We start from the raw sequence: 18982 nt of genomic DNA, 5'->3' as shown, positions 1-18982 counted from the left end.
TAATGAGTTCGAAGTATCATCATTGAACACAGCACCCCCGAAAACTATGGATTTGACACTAATATTGGGCATTTAATTTTTTTTACATGTTTCGATAACGCACCCCCTATTAGTGGGACTTTCCTTACCTCATGAGTGTAGAGATAACTTTGAAAGTAACGTAAACTCGAGTTTACCACTCCAAAACGCTTCGTTATAGTCTGAGATCATGACCAAATTTGGTAACTTTTCGGCTCCCTTGTCTGACCACCCAGATCACAGACAGACAGACAGACAGATATACACTTTTATTTAAAGCTACCATATAATATCAATGGCTAAAACACACACACATATATTTTTGCTTCGTCTTGGTCTGAGACCATGCCAAATTTTTGATCATTTTTCCACTTACTTGTGTGATCCACCAGACTACATACAGACACACAAACAGACAGACAAACAGACATATATATACACTTTTATTTATATTTCATACGTATAGGGACGAATATTCATTGTTAAACATTCATGGGGTGCCAAAACAGTAATTGCATTAGTGTTGCGTTTTGACTTCTCTCTCGTTCCAGGGGGCCTCGGTGGCTCAGTTGTAGAGCGTTCACCACTGGTGCATGGGGTCCCGGGTTCAAAATCCTCCTCCCACCAAGTAAACTGTGTGGTGGACAAACACCGTGTACGTGGATTTCCTCTGAGTTCTCCCGTTTCCTTCCACTTTCTTCATTCCACCATTTCATTCATTTCTTATCATCACCGTCTCCATCAGCCTAGCCGGCATAAGCGTGGGACGTAAAACTGAAAGATTTCATTTCAATTTTCCTCTTGTTCCACATTTTTATTCTATTATCATTCACTTACTAGCAAGGTGGGCTCAGTGCTTGAAGGGTTTTTGATTCGTTCCCAGCTCGAGTCGTCAATGTTTGCTGGTCCCCGAGCACATACTACAGACAGACACACGGACAGGTAGACATGATATTATCAAAATTAAAGCAAATAATATACCTGTTCTTTTATAATATTATTTTAATATTAAACTACAAGTGATACGTCTTTATCGTCCAACGTTTACTATCAGCTTTATACAAGACTCCAGACGTTTCTCACGACAGCTGTGACCGAGTAGCAATACGAGTGATAAAAGCACTCTGGCATCTTATCTTTTGCTCTTGAAACTAAACACTTTTTAACACGGAATTCAATGTACAACAAGAAGAAGCATTCACAACTCGTTCAGGTTCGCTTATATGTATGTGTATGTGTTTTTTTAACGTTAGAATTCCTTTTCGTTATCAAATACGGAAAGGTATGAGTAAATACACTTTATTCCTTGTTGTCACGAGTGCCTTTATAGTTAAATGAAGACATAACATACCCTTTTATTCCTTCAGATACAATCATGGACCATAACATTATAGTAATATAATTTTTACTTCCTATTTTAATAAAAACGTCCGGTGTCACACTTGTTCACAGCTATCGAATCCAGCGGAACACTACACTATTACAAGTTTGCAGGGGTGCCTACAAAAAGGGGCTATGACGCAAACTGCGTCATGGAAATATTTGGGGGTTTAAAATCTATATAAATATGTTTGACAGGATGTAAAAATTAATCGAAAAGATTTTTTCATGGAAGAACACCTACGGATAGACAATTGGGGGGATGCGTCATGGACAAAGGGGTGGGCACCACTGCAAGTTTGAAGCGGAAGACGATGTACTGAACACAGCTTCACTCTGTTAAATCTCACTTACAATTATACTTTTTCCGTCCTACACAAACACACACACACGTTATTACCTTCGACAAAACATGTCATAACAAGTTCACACACGTCTTCAATAATTGGGGTCGCATTAATCACATCTAATATCTTCCAGTTCTTTGTGCTATGGGAATGTGTTTCAAAGCAATATCTCATCACGTGCAACACAAGCCCCTGGGGGACTTGAGTATACAAATTTTCATCGTACGTTGTTAAAACATTATGAAATGTTATAAGAAGCTTTCGTTATTAGATCATGTTCAATCAATGGAATTCAACACGTTTTAAACTAATCATGAACTACGATATTCACCTTAGCAAGCCAGTGTCCAGGGAACGTTCCCAGGACGAAAAGTTTCCCACACGGGGTCCTAACACTTAGCAACAGTACGTTTCACGATTTTGATTACTAATCCTTGTTTTCTATGGGAATGGTTTCCAATAATTCAAACTCCACACAGCGCCCAGTCTATGAGAGCATCTGCATATACAATTTCAAAAAATCATGAAATACAATATTTACCTTACTTACTAAGACTAATTTCATACAATCTGGTGGGAAGCTTCGATCATTGAATATCACACCTTCAGTTTATAACCCACAGGCATTTCGTGCGAATAGGCGCAGGAGGGATCGAGGGCGAGCGGGGGTCCAAAATAACTACCCAATGCTATGAGAAACTTTCGTTCTTAGCTTCGCAAGAGGGGGCCGGGGGTGGGGATTCAAATAACTAGCCAATACACGATGAGAAGACGCAGAAGGCATGTTTCATCTTTTTTCTACAGCTGGTAGGCGTTCAAGAGCATGACCAGATAGCAACACACTAGTTTAGGCTGGTTTATGTCGCAAGTGAACTTTCCCTGGCCAGGCCTAAAGGTCAAAGGACAAATCCAGCTATCCGAGGGTTATTCTACTGAGGGGTGGTGGTCCATAATAACTACCCAATACATGTCTACGGTCACATACAGAAGAAGAGGAAAAGACATGTTTTATCTTGTTTCTACAGCTGGTAGGCTTTCAAGAGCATGAACATAATAATATACTAGTTCACGCTGGTTTAGGCCCCAACATTTCCACCTATCATATACTATATTACAGAGGACCCAAGGCCAATCAATATATAAATATACAATACTATATCACATAGCAACTATTCCCCTTAGCAACTAAGACCAATTCGAGCAAAGGACACTTACGCTCTTCGCAGGAGGGGCGGCAGGTCCAAAATGATTACCCAATACACGTCGAGAAGAAAAAAGAAGAGGAAAACAACATGTTTCATCTTGTTTTTATAGCTGGTAACTGTCCAAGAGTATGAACATACGTATACCAGCTTAGCAACTAATCAACCAGCGCCCAGGGAACATTCCTATGGGATTTTTTTCCCACGCGCTCACCAAGTAGGCAGCGCCCAGGGAACGTTCTTATGGGAAATTTTCCCACGCGCTCACCAAGTAAATTTCTCCTACTTCTAATCTGACTGATAATTTTGAACTATCATTATTAAGTGATTAAAATTATTACACTGTGAAGAGATCAATCCTTGTAACCTAAGGGGTAATAATATTCTTATTGATGCTATAATGCTGATATGGATTGATCTGTATCAAGTCGTTGTATGTTGAAATTGCAAAATCTGTTAGACTTTTGTTCACTTTCGAATCAAAATATGATTCTAGTTTGGGCATCCCGGTCTGCTAACATAAAATCGCTCTGGAAATTTTCTAACAGCACATTTTGAAAATCGGAATAATTACGAAGGCTACCTCTGATTGCCTTGTACCGTACCGAACAAGGAGGTAACAAAATATACGTAAGATTTTGAGGAAGTTAGCGTTATCTATTCAAATTAGTTCACACTCTTTTTCAAATTTCTTTAAAAGAGTACTCGCTGGGATGTCCTCAGATCTACCGCTGAATTTAGTTAATGATCTTATTTCACTGAATTTCATGCGACTATTATTAGTACTAAAATACCTATGGTTCCTCCGACGTGGTCTCCTTTCTTCGTTCTCAATATTAGACATGCTGTCCTCCCTTTCAGAACAGACTTCTGATGAGTTGTTGTCTTCTTCACAGGGTCTTGACTCAGGTCTCCTATGCTCTTCATACATAACGTTGAGGGCAGGATCAGGATTACACTTGGCCGTACTGATTTTCTCTTTGATGGTATGAATATCTTCTTGCAGTCTTCGAATTTGGTTTGTATGTTCGTTGACTTGCGTTTCGACTACATCAATAGTACTTCTCTCAACTGCAAAGCTATGAATAATTTGGTCCATCCTATTGTCCGTTATTTCCAATTTGGTGTTTATTTGCTGTGTTACTTGTTCCAATCTGGAATTTGTCTGCTGTTGTATTTGCTATGCGACTTGACCCAATGTGGTATCTAATTTAGAATCCATCTGCTGTCCTATTTGTTGTGCCACTCGTTCCAATTTGGAGTCTAAATTTTGTGTTACTTGTTCCAATTTGGTATCCAATTTGGAATCCATCTGTTGTATCATGGATTTCATCTGCTGTACAAGCTGTCGTGAAAGATTAATTACATCCGTTGAAGTCTCACATGCTGGAATATCGACATCTTCAACTCCTGTATTGGTATTCATTTTAGGTTTTCGGTATATTTTTCTTTTATTACGTAGTAAGAGATAATCCGTGTTGCTGATTGAGATAGTTTACTAATACTTCTGACTAATCTCAAAGTTCCACGGTTTTGGCACCATATAAATATGTAATGTTAATTTTATATATATATATATATATATATTCATTCTTTTGTCACGTTACATTAACTAATTCCAAATGTATATATTGAATATATATACTGCACACGAGATTACAATGAAACACACAATACAGTTATTCACTTTTGAAAATATATATATTCACTTTCAACATTTATCGTGTTTTTCATATTAAAATATTATACATTCGGTCTTTACAAGATGGTTTTTCGTTCTATCTCTCTTAGTTACCGTAGCAACGACATTAAACACTTAAACAAGTTGTCATAGCAACGAAATTAAGAAATATTTCAATATGATACAAATATTTAAAATATTTCTTTATATTCTTCTTCTTCTTCTTCTTCTTCTTAATTGCTTGTGCCTTTAAAGTAGCACTTTTTGCCCATAAATATAAACAATACTTAGAAAGTACATACAAATTATACATTTTCGTTGTAACTCATCCCAGACACAATTTGTAATAAACAGCTCATTTTGGAGTACTCAAATTCCAAGTGATATTTTGAATCGTTATCCTTCTTAATCCTAAAGTAGAATGGGTAAAATTATCGCAATGAATTGATTATGTCGAAAAATAGAATACCTGTACAAACAAGCTTGGAAATAAGTGCAATCTTACTTAAATTAAGTTAATTTAAAAACTATGTCACTATCTCCAGGTATAGACATTGGGAAAGTATGGAAGATCTCTCCTTCTCAACTCTACATTTTGTTGCCCCCTTTGCTCTTCTCACGAAATTTACGATTAAATTTTCGCTGTATTTCGGTAGCGATGCTTCAAAAAGTCTTATTTCATTAAGAAATTATTGTCATTTTTTTTCCGTATAGACGGTAAATTTCAGAACATCCCTTAAGAAGTTACTCGTTTCTTTTGCTGAGTTCATAGAGTTTATTTGATCTAACTTTCAATTTGTGTTAATATTTCTAAGCTACGATAACTTACCTCCAAACAACAGGGATTACACATCGGTCTGTTAGGTCTGTAGAGATGAATTACCTCGTTCTCGTAATTATCTGTAATTTTCATGTCAAATTCACGCAAATAGTAACTACAACTTAAAGCAGAGAATGTCGAATCCACCTCTTCAGCCCTATACACTTTCTGACCAAGGGAGTTCATAATTTTATAAGTGTTTCGTACTGCACCTCTATAAACTGTTAGAGAAAAACAAATAAAATTCAACCACTAACAACTTGAAAATACACGAAGTGAAGATAAAATGGAAGGGAAAGTATAAAGGCAACCAAGAAAATTTTGTTGGTTTTTCTGGAGGTCCGTGTTCCATTGGCCCTCACGCCATGAGATGAATGCGGATGGACATAAGGCGAATGCTACTTGTTGGTGTGGATATATTCAACAAGCAACCTGGTTATGAAAGTTCAGTTACACAATGAACTTGCGTAAGGACTTATTGAAAATGGAACTTCCACAGAGCGTCAGAAGGGCGTGTAAGATGTACGAATTCAAACTAGGGTCAAACGTCGCTGCAGCAAGGCGGATGATATGCTAGGCCTTTACTGAGGTTGTCGGAACTACGCGGACAGTGCAGCGGTAATTTAACAACTGTGACGAAACACTCGAAGACGCACCATGTGCCAAAAAAAAAAAAAAACAACACTTGTACATAATGAAGATCTTCAGGCAGCAACTGAGGCGAAAAGTAGCCAGACATGTCTGGAACTGTTACTACAATTCAATGTGGGTGGAGAAGCCATTCGACACCACCTCCATCAACTTGGGAAGCACTACAAGTTGGGTTCCACATGATTTAACGCCAAGCCAGAAGGCAACGCGATCAAATACCTGTGTTCCTTTCCTGTCCCGTCTGAGGAAGGAACCATTTCTGGACAGTGTGTTGACATGTGATGACAAGTGGGTCCTGTATGAACCTTTACGATGTCTTCATCATGGGTAGCATACCATGAACCGGTTACAAAACAGCCGATGTCAGCACTGCAACAGAAGAAGGTTCTCTTGTGTGTTTGGGAGACTGTTCGCGGCATCGTGCATCGGGAACTGCTACCAGCTGGTCAGAGCATCATTGCAACTGTACTGTCAGCAGTTGAACCGTGTTCAAGAAAAACTCAAAACCCTGGAACCAGCACTTCTGAATCGCAAAGGGATCCTCCTGTTACAGGACAACGCTAAATCTCAAGTGGTTAGGATGACCCGGGACACCATTCTACGCCTTGGATGGGAAACACTATTGCACCGTCCGATTATCACCTGTTCCATTCCTTGGAGGTGCAAAATGCACTTGATAGCTTTTTCGCTTCATGGCCCACCAAGTTCTACTGCGATGGAGTTCATGGCCCTCCAGAACGTTGGCAGATCATCGTTGGTGATGGGGACTATTTCTGATTTTCTGGGTACGTCTTATGTGACGTACCGATGTTCGAAGGTGGTGGGTGGAAAGGTGACAGAACTGTCTTGGTTACCTTTATAGTACTGATTTCATTTCATCTTAATCGACGTTGATTGGCTGAGAGACCTCATACGACGATTGTGATTGGTTGTTAAAGTTGATGTGGTGTTATGTCACGCGCGCACAAGAAATTAAAAGTTATCTCAGCCGCTGGGGTTACGAAGTATGATGTAATGAGGTCACATGATCTTAAGACTATCCCCGGGATATTCAAAATTATCCCCGCACTTAAGATCACGTAAAATGACATCATTGACATGCTATTCTTTCATCAGGAGCCCTGATCCCTGACTCAAGGGCTGTGGTTCTGGGGTGCGTACGTTTACATTCTTCATTTTTTGGTTTATCTCGTCCCCACTTATGAGAGCACTGTGGCTCAGTGGTAGTTTCTTATCTCTGGTGCGGGGGTCTCTAGTTCTGTCCCAGGCAAAATAAGTTTGCGGTGAACAGCATCGTGTCCATGAGTTTTCACGATGATCTTCCGTTTCCTCCCACATTCTCATACCATTATTTTCCCATCCTCGTGCAATTGCATTAATCATCCACATAAAGTCACCACTGCCAGAATATAAAGACAACGAGAATAAATTTCTTTCTAAATTATCGTAATACATTCAAACTATGTGGAATTGAATGGATTTTATCTTGCTCTTATGAGAAAGGAAAGGTAAAGGTAAAAGAATAGTTATTTGCCTGACGTCCTATTAAAACATTTTAATGACTTTCTGTTCATCTTAGTGTTTAGTTTTACTCTGAACAAGTTTACGTTTCCTATTAAAATATTAGGAAAATAATCTGCTTTCAGTTTATTGTTGCTACAAAGTATGTAATTTCCCAACTCTTTTAGTGGATAATAATGTACGATCCCTTTTACTAACAAGTTACAATTTTAAGGATTAATCAAATGTACCACCCATGAATTTAGCTCCAAAATATTTTAATTTGAAAATTTAAGTTTGAAATTTTTTTTTAGTTCAATATCCTCGTTTGAAACTTTCTTATGCTCACTGAAAAATTTGACAATTTTAGGATGATAAAAATTGAATCTTTTTTTATATAGTATTACTTTGAAACTTATCACACTCATTGAAATTCTGAAAATTTTTATTTTCAAATAAAATGTGTTTTAAGATTTCAGCTTAAAACATTTTTAGTTCGAAAATTTCACTTCAAATTTTTGCACTGACTGAAAATTAGTTACTACTCATAGTCTATAGTCATTGATTTAATCAAATTTAATTAATCAAATAGAAAACTATTTATTTGTTAATCTCATACAGTAGTTGCAAAGTGGATCAATTTTAACATCTGACAGTGAAACGTTTCTCTTACACTGGAAATTTAGAAACATTGTATTCGAAAACTTTTCACACTCTGAAAATTTAAAAATTCCCACTAGAAATCTTAGTTTGAATATATTTGCACTCGCTGAATAAAATATTTTTAGTTGGAAATTTAAACTGAAACATTAAGGTCTTTAAGACATAAATCTAAAATCCAAATCAAATGATCACACACCAAGATTAAGGCAAATATTGTTTAGTGTCATTTTAATGGTAATTACCCATTACAAAATTATTTTAAGATGATCTTAAACTTTGGCAAATCCATGTAACTGTGGTGAATCATGTACATACCATTTTGCCAAAATTGAAGAGGACTGCATCAAGGTACCTAAATCCTAAAAAATCTTTTTATATATGAATTAAGTGAGAGTAACTCTAAACTGGAACGTTCAACATAAGATTTATGTAGATCATGAACTAAAGATCACAGGATCTTAGTATTCATACCCTATAAGCTCTCACCAAGAATCGAAGTCAGGGCCTTCGTACACTTGTCATAGCCAAAAGGTAACTATGATCTCATACATCTCAAGACCAATCTCATACATCTTTTCATGGTACTTTATTGTAAGAAACAAAGATAATATGGCACTGATTCAAGATCTTTCATCAACGACAATGGTTTTATGAAAATTTACAGAGGGACCGAAGAGGGTAAGAGAAGTCCTAAACTCAAACTTTAAAGTAATTATGTCTTATGAAAGAAAACGAAATTTAGCCTATTTATCCTAGAATCATATAATATGTTAAAATAAAATCTACTTATAAAAGTAAGATTATGTCAACAATCTTTCAAATTTGATTATTTTCAAATATATTAAAGATGAAAAATTAGAAGACATTTTTCCATTTTTATCCATGAAAAGGAATACGATAAAAAGAAATAAATTTAGAACAGGTAAATATAACAGCCCTGTACTATCCTACCAAATTCATAATTTTGGCAATTTCCAAGATTTGAAGGTGTATCAACACATTCCTATCAAAAATTGATAAAAGAGTATGACATTCTAATGTCCTATAGAAGAGAAGGAACCCTATTCTCAACCATGGCATAATAAAATATATAAAAAGATCAACGACCTCCTAATTGTATTTTTGGTAATTTTTACCCATAAAAAAGAGCGACATACATTAATTGATCTTATAAAAGTACATACTATGATTGGGGCCGTGGTGGCTTAGTGGTAGAGCGTTCACCTCTGGTGTTAGGGGTCCCGGGTTCGATCCCAGCCCCCGCCAAGTGACTTTGTGGTGGACAAACACCGTGTGCGTGGGTTTTCTCGGGGTTCTCCCACTTTCTTCATTCCACCATTTCATTCATTACTCATCATCACCGGCTCCTTTAGCCTAACCGGCATATCCGTGGGACGTAAAACTCAAAGATTTCATTTCATTTCACTTTTTACGTACTATGATTCTATACTAACATTTTCATTTCAGCAAATTCCAAAATTTAAGAAGCGTCATATGTATCCCTGTTGAAATTGAAGAATGCCGTACCATGTACCCATGTCCTTTAAAGAGAAACAATACCTAAACTCATCCACAATGTAATAAAGTCTTATCCAAGAGGTCGAAAACCTTTCAAATATATTTATTTTGATATATTTTACTCACAAAAGGGAATAAGATAAACCAAAAATTTAGAAGTAATCCCATGTACCTCTGGACTACAGCCTCTGAGTCAGGAATCAGGATCCTAATTCAAAAATCGAATATTAAGGACGTCATATCACGCGATTATAATGGCGGGATTTTTTCTAAAAAAATTTCCCGCCGGGGCTCGACTTACGACGACGTGACGTCTAACAGCTAATCGGAATTGTCGCCTGACGTCTCTCAGCCAATTAGCGTCGATTAAGACGAAACAGAGTATGTACTACTATGGATAACTACCATTTGTGCAAGGAATACTAAGTAGAGTTAAAAACTTTAATGTCACTAGTACAAAGTAAACAAGTTTGAAGTTGGATTTGAATTACGGGTAAATGGCGAGTTGGCTTACTTCTAATTAAGTAATATATATAGTCAGCATATCGGCTTTTGCTGCTGTTATTACAGGCTCTCGAAAACAATTTACTATGTAAGAACCCTGAAGTTAGAGCTGGGTAACTACATGTAAAAACTTTTTCTATGTGAAGTATACACGTAAAATAAGTAAGGGAAAAAGAAAAAAAACTAGGAACAAGCCCACATATTAGAATGAAACTTTCTTCGTGTTGGTTACATGTATGGTTTCGACTGAAAAAAAAAAAACTTTGAATGGATTCTTCCTATTTTAATGGATTTTTTCAACTTTATATACTACCATATTGACTTTCTAAAGTAGTCTAGTTGTATAAATAACAAATAAGTGTTACAACATCCGGCGCACATATTTATGTTTTAAAAATAATGTTACATAATGCTTCACGGTGTACAGAGAAAATATCGCGGCCAAAATCCCACTCACCAAACTTTCAGGTGGCTGAAACTTCGCAGGACGAAATCTCGTCCGGATAAAACTGTGCCATAATAATGTAGCTATATTAAATTTTCCCAAGTCAAAATAATAATATAAAAAAAGCAGAGACAGAGTAAGATGAAGAACCCGGAAATGCTTATTTTAGTCACTAGAAGCAAAAGAAAAATATAGGTTCACAATGAATTCCTGTATGATAATGAAATAAACAGAAATTAAGAGAAATCTTATCGACTGAATCAGAGTATGCGCCAAAACAAAGAGTACTGAAATCACATCGTTGACATTTATTTATTAGTTGTACAACATAACGAAACATAAGAAAGGTTGTCAAATGGATGTCAACTAAATATTACTCAACACATATTGTAAATTTACAAGGAATCATTCCTGTACATCATGTGTTCAAAATTTTGAGTATTATGCCGCACATATTCTTCATAGCGGTCCTGTAGATCGATGAACATGTTAGTGAATACGGTTTGTTGGAATGACAAAGTAAATGACTGAATCTTTTCTCTTAACTCAGGTATAGTGGTAGGAAGTTATCTGTTCGGAAAATTGCTTTCTTCAGCATACCCCGCATGTAGGCATCTGGAGTCATGAGGTGAGGGAAGTGGGAAGGATATGGAAAATCCGTTCCACAGGAAATTAGACACGTCCAAACTCTTGTGAGCAGTGTGGGCAATAGCTCCGCCTTGCTGCATTGCTGTTATAACGACAGTTTTTTCGCACGGTAAAAGCAGCACAAATCATGAAAGACAGGGTCAATAATCACCTGTCGATTGAAAAAAAAATGATATGAAACGAAGTCCTGTGCACGCTTATTCCGGTTAGGCTGTGGCGATCCAAGTACACATGGCTTTTCATCACTGAACCATATGTTGCTGATGAAATCTTCATCTTGATTTGCCAAGCTAACTCTCCAGAGGAATACAGTAGACGTCCACGCTAATCTCCTGCTCTCACCGTATGAGCGGAAATATTGCTCGACAATCAGTACCTTCTCCTCTGTTGTAAGTAACATTATCTTCGCACCAACTGCACACTACCACACAAAACTGAGCACACATGTGGCACCACAGCTCATACCACATTGCATTTGAGCGCCACCCGTACGCGAATTTCAGTACTGTTTGTTTTGTCGCATACTGTATTTTAGTTAAATTGTTTGGTAAGGTTGAAAAATTAATGCTAAAAATCTACTCTCACGAACCCCTTAACTTAAAAGGATGAAACTCTGTGTATGAAGTTCTCATTAAAAATATGTAGAAATGTATCTCAGCGCTTTAAAAAAATCAGATTTTAAGGAAGGAGGGAACAATTTTTATAGTTTCGTTCCCTCATTTATATTGGCGTTGTGTGTATCATCAATAGTTGAAATGACATGAACGATTTGAAATGAATTTTCTGTGTACTGTTCTGCACTATGATTTATTTTTAAAGTACACAAAGGCGAAGTTTTGTGTGCTGTGTGTGTGGATAGTTTCTCTCCGTTATGAAGAGCTAAAATAAAATATTATCAACATGTGCGGGAGGGGGAAAAACTATCCTTCTACACATACAAGTATTTCCGTGAAATAGAGGCATACATCCCAAAATGATACATATATTCTTGTGAGCTATTATGAAGCCTATCCTATTATGATATTATGAGGGTACTCTTAATACAATTTTAGTTCTTTAAACGATTTTAAGTGTATATGAAACATTACTTTGAACACGCTAAAGGAATCACGATGATGAAATTTCGGCCCACGATATTTTAGACGACGAGGATTTGGCCTACACGAGGTTTCGTCCCGCGAAGTTCTAGCGAGGAGTGGTTTTGTCCCGCGAGAAATTGCGAAGACGAACTTTTGGCCTAAGAGGTTTTGTTCTGAACGTTTAGGCTTTTTTTTTTTCAGTTCATGATAGCAAGTTTGAACAAATTGTATTTGTGGCATTCCATTTTTGACTGTCTCCTTCCTGGTTTTGAATTGTTTTAGAATTTTTAAATATTATTTTATTTCACTCATCAACGCCCAAGATTACCTACAGGTGACGTTTCCAAAAATATCTTTAACCTCAAGTGAAAGGAATTAGGGAACAGAGTTCTAGTGCTTGTAACAATGGGCGGCGATTAGGGTGAAGCAAAGGGGGCAGTTGCTCCCTCACTTTTCTGAAATGGCCTATTAATGTATATATTGTCATTTGGAAATGTAAAGTTTTTGTATGTATTTAGAAAAATGGTGCCATAGTCTCTATAATATTCGCCGTTGCGTCAGTACGTATTGTCTTCCCGTGGAGTTAAGAAAGCTACAAGAATTGCGTTTTAATTGCCACAGAGCAAGGAATCAAATCTTACATCTTCGTTTAAAAGTAGAAAGGGCTAGTATCTACTTGCGTTGCCCTTGTCAATTTATTTAATAAAATTTGAAATACGATATACGGTATTTTAACTGAAAAAGATAGTATCCTATTAGTTATACAACCTTTCGTCAAACAAAGTATTGGAAGCAACAGGGAAATTAACCCTTAACAGGAAACGTTATTTTTTTTCGCTTACAAGAAATGTGTGTCTGTGGGACACGGACATATATAAGGCAATATCTTTTTCTAAAAAATAGTAGCCTACTTATAATGAAGAATAATGAGATTTTATATTTTGTACTTTGAGCAAAATATGATAAACAAGAATTATATGCATTAATTCGGTTTTATTGGAATATAAATTCGGAAAATATTAGAGAATCTAATTAAAAATAGTACATAAATTTAAAAAACTGAAAAATTTTAAGTTAGTATAACTCTACTCATTCTCTGCAAATGTGCTATTTGTCCACGTGTAGCTACCTTGTCCAAATGTGCTATTTGTCCAAAAAGGCTTGGAAATGTTTGATGGTCATGGTAGCTCTAAATAGAGGCTGTCCCAGTGTCTTAAAAATAGTGAATACATATCTTCGTGTCCTGATTTACAAATAGAACACATTAGAAGAGCAATAAGGCTTTAATTTCAGATAGGTCAATACATCTGTAGAGTGAGTTTTGTTCTACTTCAAATTTGTTTCTACCTTCTTTCAACTTCATATTGTAATCTCTTGAATTACATCATCATCACATAATGTAGACGAAATATCAACTTTGCTAGGATTTTCTCCCACATTTCTTACGTAAGTGATTAAACCAGGCATCACTCTTACTATGTTTTGATGAAGAACCCTTCGGTTTCTTGGTCTTTTGAAAATGAAATGAAATCTTTCAGTTTTACGTCCCACGGTTATGCCGGTTAGGCTAAAGGAGACGGTGATGATGAATAATGAATGAAATGGTGGAATGAAGAAAGTGGGAGGAAACGGGAGAACCCCGAGGAAACCCACGCACAAGGTGTTTGTCCACCACAAAGTTCACTTGGAGGGGGCTGGGATCGAACCCGGAACCCCAAGCACCAGAGGTGAACGCTCTACCACTGAGCCACTGCTGCCCCCTTCTTGGTCTTTTATTTGAATTTCAAACAAACCTGTTTCTACCTCTGTATAAAGCCTTCGTTATCACAAGAAACTTCAGTAGGGCTGTTTACATTGACACTTGTGTTAGTACTTGAAGTCACACCTTACACTGTATCAGAACTACTGTATCACTGTATCACCCTCCCTTTCACTAGGTAATTCTTTACTTTTAGGAAAAAAATGAAAGGTCTAAATCAGAATCTTCTGAAGATACTAACACAAAGCCCTCTTCTTCTTTATTCTCCTCTTCTTTCAGCATTTTTGCAATTTTTGCCATAAAATTAGAATCTGTTGTATTTACAGTTTGTATCTTATATTTCTTTCCTGAAGTACTAGGTCTATTCATGTTGCAAATATATAAAATCTCACACAAACAAAATAGTATGTTTAAAAAGCTTCTGTAGTTTCTATTTCATGGTAAAAAAAATCACCCACAGAAACTATTTGAAAGAAAAAACTGTCTCTTCAGGAAATGTGTCCAATAAACACGCAAAAATATATACGATAACGGAAATGTGTGCCTCTCAGACACCGTAGGTTTTCTAAAATCATCAATAAATGTTCACTGAGACCAACGCCAGCAATGGACTACTGCGTCACACGCACAATTAAATAATGGGAAGGTACTGAGAAAAGCGATACATTTGGTGAAGCAATGTTGTCAGTGCAATACAAAGATAAAACGTAGGTGTCTGACAGACACATATTTCCTGTTAAGGGTTAACATTGATATACAAATATTCAGATCATATCTTGCCCCCCCCCCCCCGACTTTTAACGTCCAATCGCCGCCACTGCTTGTAACCATCTATCCTTCTTTCATGTCTATGGATGATTTGGCATCGCTGCTGCTGTTGGTGGCGGTATTAAAGCTCTTTGTACAACATGGAGGAGAGCAAATTGTCGTCTGGCGCTGTGCGAAAAAAAGTTGAACGCCATCAAGATACAAAAGGTAAGATAATTTTAATATCTTGTTGTATTAAGTGAGTGAATAAATTGGATGTTTAATTTGTCATAAAATATTTTTTCACTTATTTTTTCCCCCTACTTTATTAGCTTCGAATTTGAAGTGACACCTAAAGGTGACGACGGGCATTATAGATACTTCAGACACGTAAATTTGGATCAGCTTATTTTACATCAATTGAAACTAATATCTTTTGTATTGTTTCATTGACAATATTATTCCTAACAAATAGATAACTTTCTTTGTTAGTGTTGTTCCCTATTGGCAAATAAGTGATGCAATCTCTCTGCATTTTATCATAACCAATATAAAATTAGTATACTTTTATTTTGAAATTTTTATGGTCCTTACAATTTTCAAAGAAATAGCCAAAAGAAATTCTAGGAATAGATTCAAGTGAAATTGTAATTGATTTCCCTTTTTACAAGTGTGGCATATTCTGGGAAATTTTAACTAACTGAAGAATATTACGTTGTTCACAGTGATATTTTAATAACTTGTAGATTTTTTATTTTCCGATTGTATTTGCCGAATAATTTTCAAGCCTGGTTTTATATTTTTTATGAAGTAACCAAAAGAAAAATACTTAACTCCTATAGAATCTAACCTTCAGCCGTTCTCTATTTTATTTCAGTCTTGAAGTTCATGAAATTCTAGAGGAACTGTTTTATCTGGAGGAAATAGAGCCACCTGAAACCTAACTTGTCTTCATACTCCCTGATGATGGCGACAATACAGAGGAGGGAAGCGGAGTCGAAGAAGGTCCTACTGATGTGAACCACCTTCCACCAAAAATGCTAACTGCCCAAGTCGATATATTTCGACGGCAAAAGGACAGTGAAGGATGCTACAGCAGTTACAGATTAACCAAGTAACGTTCCATTGCAGGAAGGTAACAGTATTCCTTACCACATACCGCATAAGGTTACAAAATGCACAAATTATAAGGTAGAAATATGTAGAAAGCAAACCTGTCAGCATTTTGTTAACAAACAAACATGCATCGAGGCCGAACCGTCTAGTAAAAGACTGAAATCACAGAAAAATAATAATCCTTCTTGTCAGAGGAAGGTCAAAATTACATATAATTGGAAATGTGATGAAACCGTTTTGACTAAACGATCCGGCGTTGGTGATGAAGACGAAATTTGCAAACGAAGTATTGCAGATAGTGAGCTAATATCAATAGCCTGTTTCGAACAGCTCTTCTCCAAAAGTATCATGGAAACTATAGTGCAAATGTCTAATGAATACGCACAAAAACGGAATCACCGTCTAGATTTGACAGAGCCAGAGTTAAAAATGTATCTTGCAGTACTGATGCTGACTGGATATCGAAGACCAAGAAACATTAGAATGTTTTGGGAAACCAAAACTGACACTCATAATCAATTAGTATGTGATTCGATTAGTAGAAACCGATTCCTTGAAATTCAACAATACTTACATCTTTGTGACAACCTAAAGTTAGCAGAGAATGATAAGTTTGGTAAGGTTAGGCTATATTTTGATATGCTCAACGATAACTTTGTTAAAAATTTCGAAATTGTTCACTCAGGTCCCATTACAGTTGATGGGAGAATGATTCCCTACTATGGCAAACATGGAACAAAGCAACATATCCATGGAAAACCCATTAGGTTTGGCTACAAACTCTGGAGCTGTGCAACTCGGATAGGGTATTTGATTTCCTTTGAACCATATCAGGATTCAAATACTGCTCCATTGCCAATGCAGCAAGAATTTGGACTTGGAAGTAGTATGGTTCTTGAAATAGAGAGAAGACGTCCTGCTGATTAGGGGACCATACAACTTTTACTTCGATAATTTCTTTACAACTCTTCCTTTGCTGACAAAACTTTCTGAAAATGGCACAGGAACAATCCGTAAGAATCGCACACAAAATTGCCCGTTGCCAGACAGTAAATTACACAAGAAGGAGTTTAGAGGGACAGTGTGTTTCAATCAGTGATTCTTTGTGTATAGGTAAATGGAACGACAATAACATTGTAACTATGGCGTCCAATTGTCACTCGGTATAACCAGTTACAAAAGTAGATCGAGTAGGTGCTGTGAATGGCAAGCGAAGTAAAATGCAACTTCAATGCCCTGCTGTTGTATCAAAGTATACACATACATGGGAGGAGTAGATAGATTTGACGAGAACAGATTCTCTGAGGGTAGGGGTGCGAGGTAAAAAATGGTGGTTCCCATTATTTGCTTTTGGACTGGATGCAGCTTGTCAAATTGTCTGGCAGATTTATCGAGTATCTTGTACAGCTGGTAGAAACTTGACATACACAGACTTCAGAAGGCAATTTGTTCAAGTTTATTGTAAAATAGCTTATACGGCACAAAGCATCAACAAGGAATTACTCGCGGGAACGCTGCAAAGTGTATCCCTATTGAGGTACGCCTATCCAGTGATACTCAAGAGCACACTCAAGTATTCTGTTCACAGCAAAGATGTGCGTTATGCCACAAATGCACACCGTACCATTACATGTCTATTGTTGGTGCAACTTTCACTCAGGTATGTAACTCATATCCAAATGTGCCATACATATAAAGGACAATTTACTTGCGATTGTATGCTCCTAAAATAAATTTTAGGAACTGTTGTTGTAATCCAAGTATTTCAAGAGATAAAATTTTTATTCATTTGTTGACAAAAAGAAACAAAAACTGTATTATGCTCATAAACGCAGCAGTGTATTGCATGTATGTATACTGCCCAACGTCACCTGTAGGTGACACACTTGTATTTTTTGCACTATGCACGTTTTTCTACAGATTTCTAGTAAATTAAATTACTAGTAAATTACGCGTAATTCACTTAAAACATAATAAGTATATTACTTAGCCCACCCTACCTGAAGTAGACCTACAGGCGAGAACCACGCAGACGCAGATGGCAACATATGTCAGCTGTATCTTCAACTTCTTCAATATTTAAGGGGTGCTATGTGAAGGTTGCTGGTAGCGTATAGAGCATGTGTTTGCAGACCTACATCATGCACTGGAAAGTGTGCTTGCATAACTTCTTGTAACATCTCTAGTACATAGTGTAAAACTTGATACAATTTATGTTTCCGAATTTCTCTAGCTACCATCTATTTCGCCCACCGCTCCAGCTGTTGACGTGACATGATTTCCCTATACTTTGATTGAATAGATTTTACGGATAGCGACCACTTCTTATCACATTTCCAATATGTCACCGTTCTCTCTTTGTAGTGAAAATTCACGGTATTCCCTCAGTTCCACTAGAGTCGGTTTCAGCACAATGCTTCAAGTCGTCATCATCTACTGCAAAAGATTCTAGCTTTCCATCTTCTTTAGTAACAGCTAAAATGTGTCTTCAACAATATCAAAAGAACTGCCATCTTCCATGCACTTTTCAATTAAAGTTTTAAGAATGTCTGCAACATGTCTTTTCGGGAGTGTAATTGGTAATTCCGGAAATTGCATTACTTACAGCGTCACGAACTGCACATTTGCAGTATTTGCCGGATTAAGAACCATACCGATGCTTTTATGTTCTTCTTAAGATGTCAGGAAACACACGTGATTTCTGTCTTTTATATGCTATTCACGTCATATCCAATAGCAATATCAACTACATACGTTACGTTGATAAAATATGAGATCTCCTATAGTTGTTTTATTCAATAGGTCAAGAGTACATTCACACATGCCCACTTATATCTCTTGGCAAATACATCGCTTTGAACATCATCTTGTGTTCTATCTCTATAAGAATATCCTGATATCTAT

The 18982-nt window shown here is 36.7% G+C and overlaps 1 protein-coding gene across 1 annotated transcript in view; it reads right to left on the bottom strand.

Annotated features, from left to right (window-relative positions):
* The window catches only part of LOC145683557 (phospholipid scramblase 2-like), a 149547-nt gene that overhangs the window by 52069 nt on the left and 78496 nt on the right, over positions 1-18982 (bottom strand). The window contains exon 5 of the mRNA XM_081754906.1: positions 5458-5669. Coding sequence (XP_081611032.1) covers positions 5458-5669 — 212 coding nt within the window. The remainder of the gene's footprint in view (positions 1-5457; positions 5670-18982) is intronic.

The sequence above is a fragment of the Thermobia domestica genome, chromosome 4, assembly GCF_964235325.1.
Source record: "Thermobia domestica chromosome 4, izTheDome1.hap1.1, whole genome shotgun sequence".
Classification (NCBI taxonomy): Eukaryota; Metazoa; Arthropoda; class Insecta; order Zygentoma; family Lepismatidae; genus Thermobia; species Thermobia domestica.
Note: the sequence above shows the minus strand (reverse complement) of the source record. Positions and strands in the feature narration are given on the sequence as shown.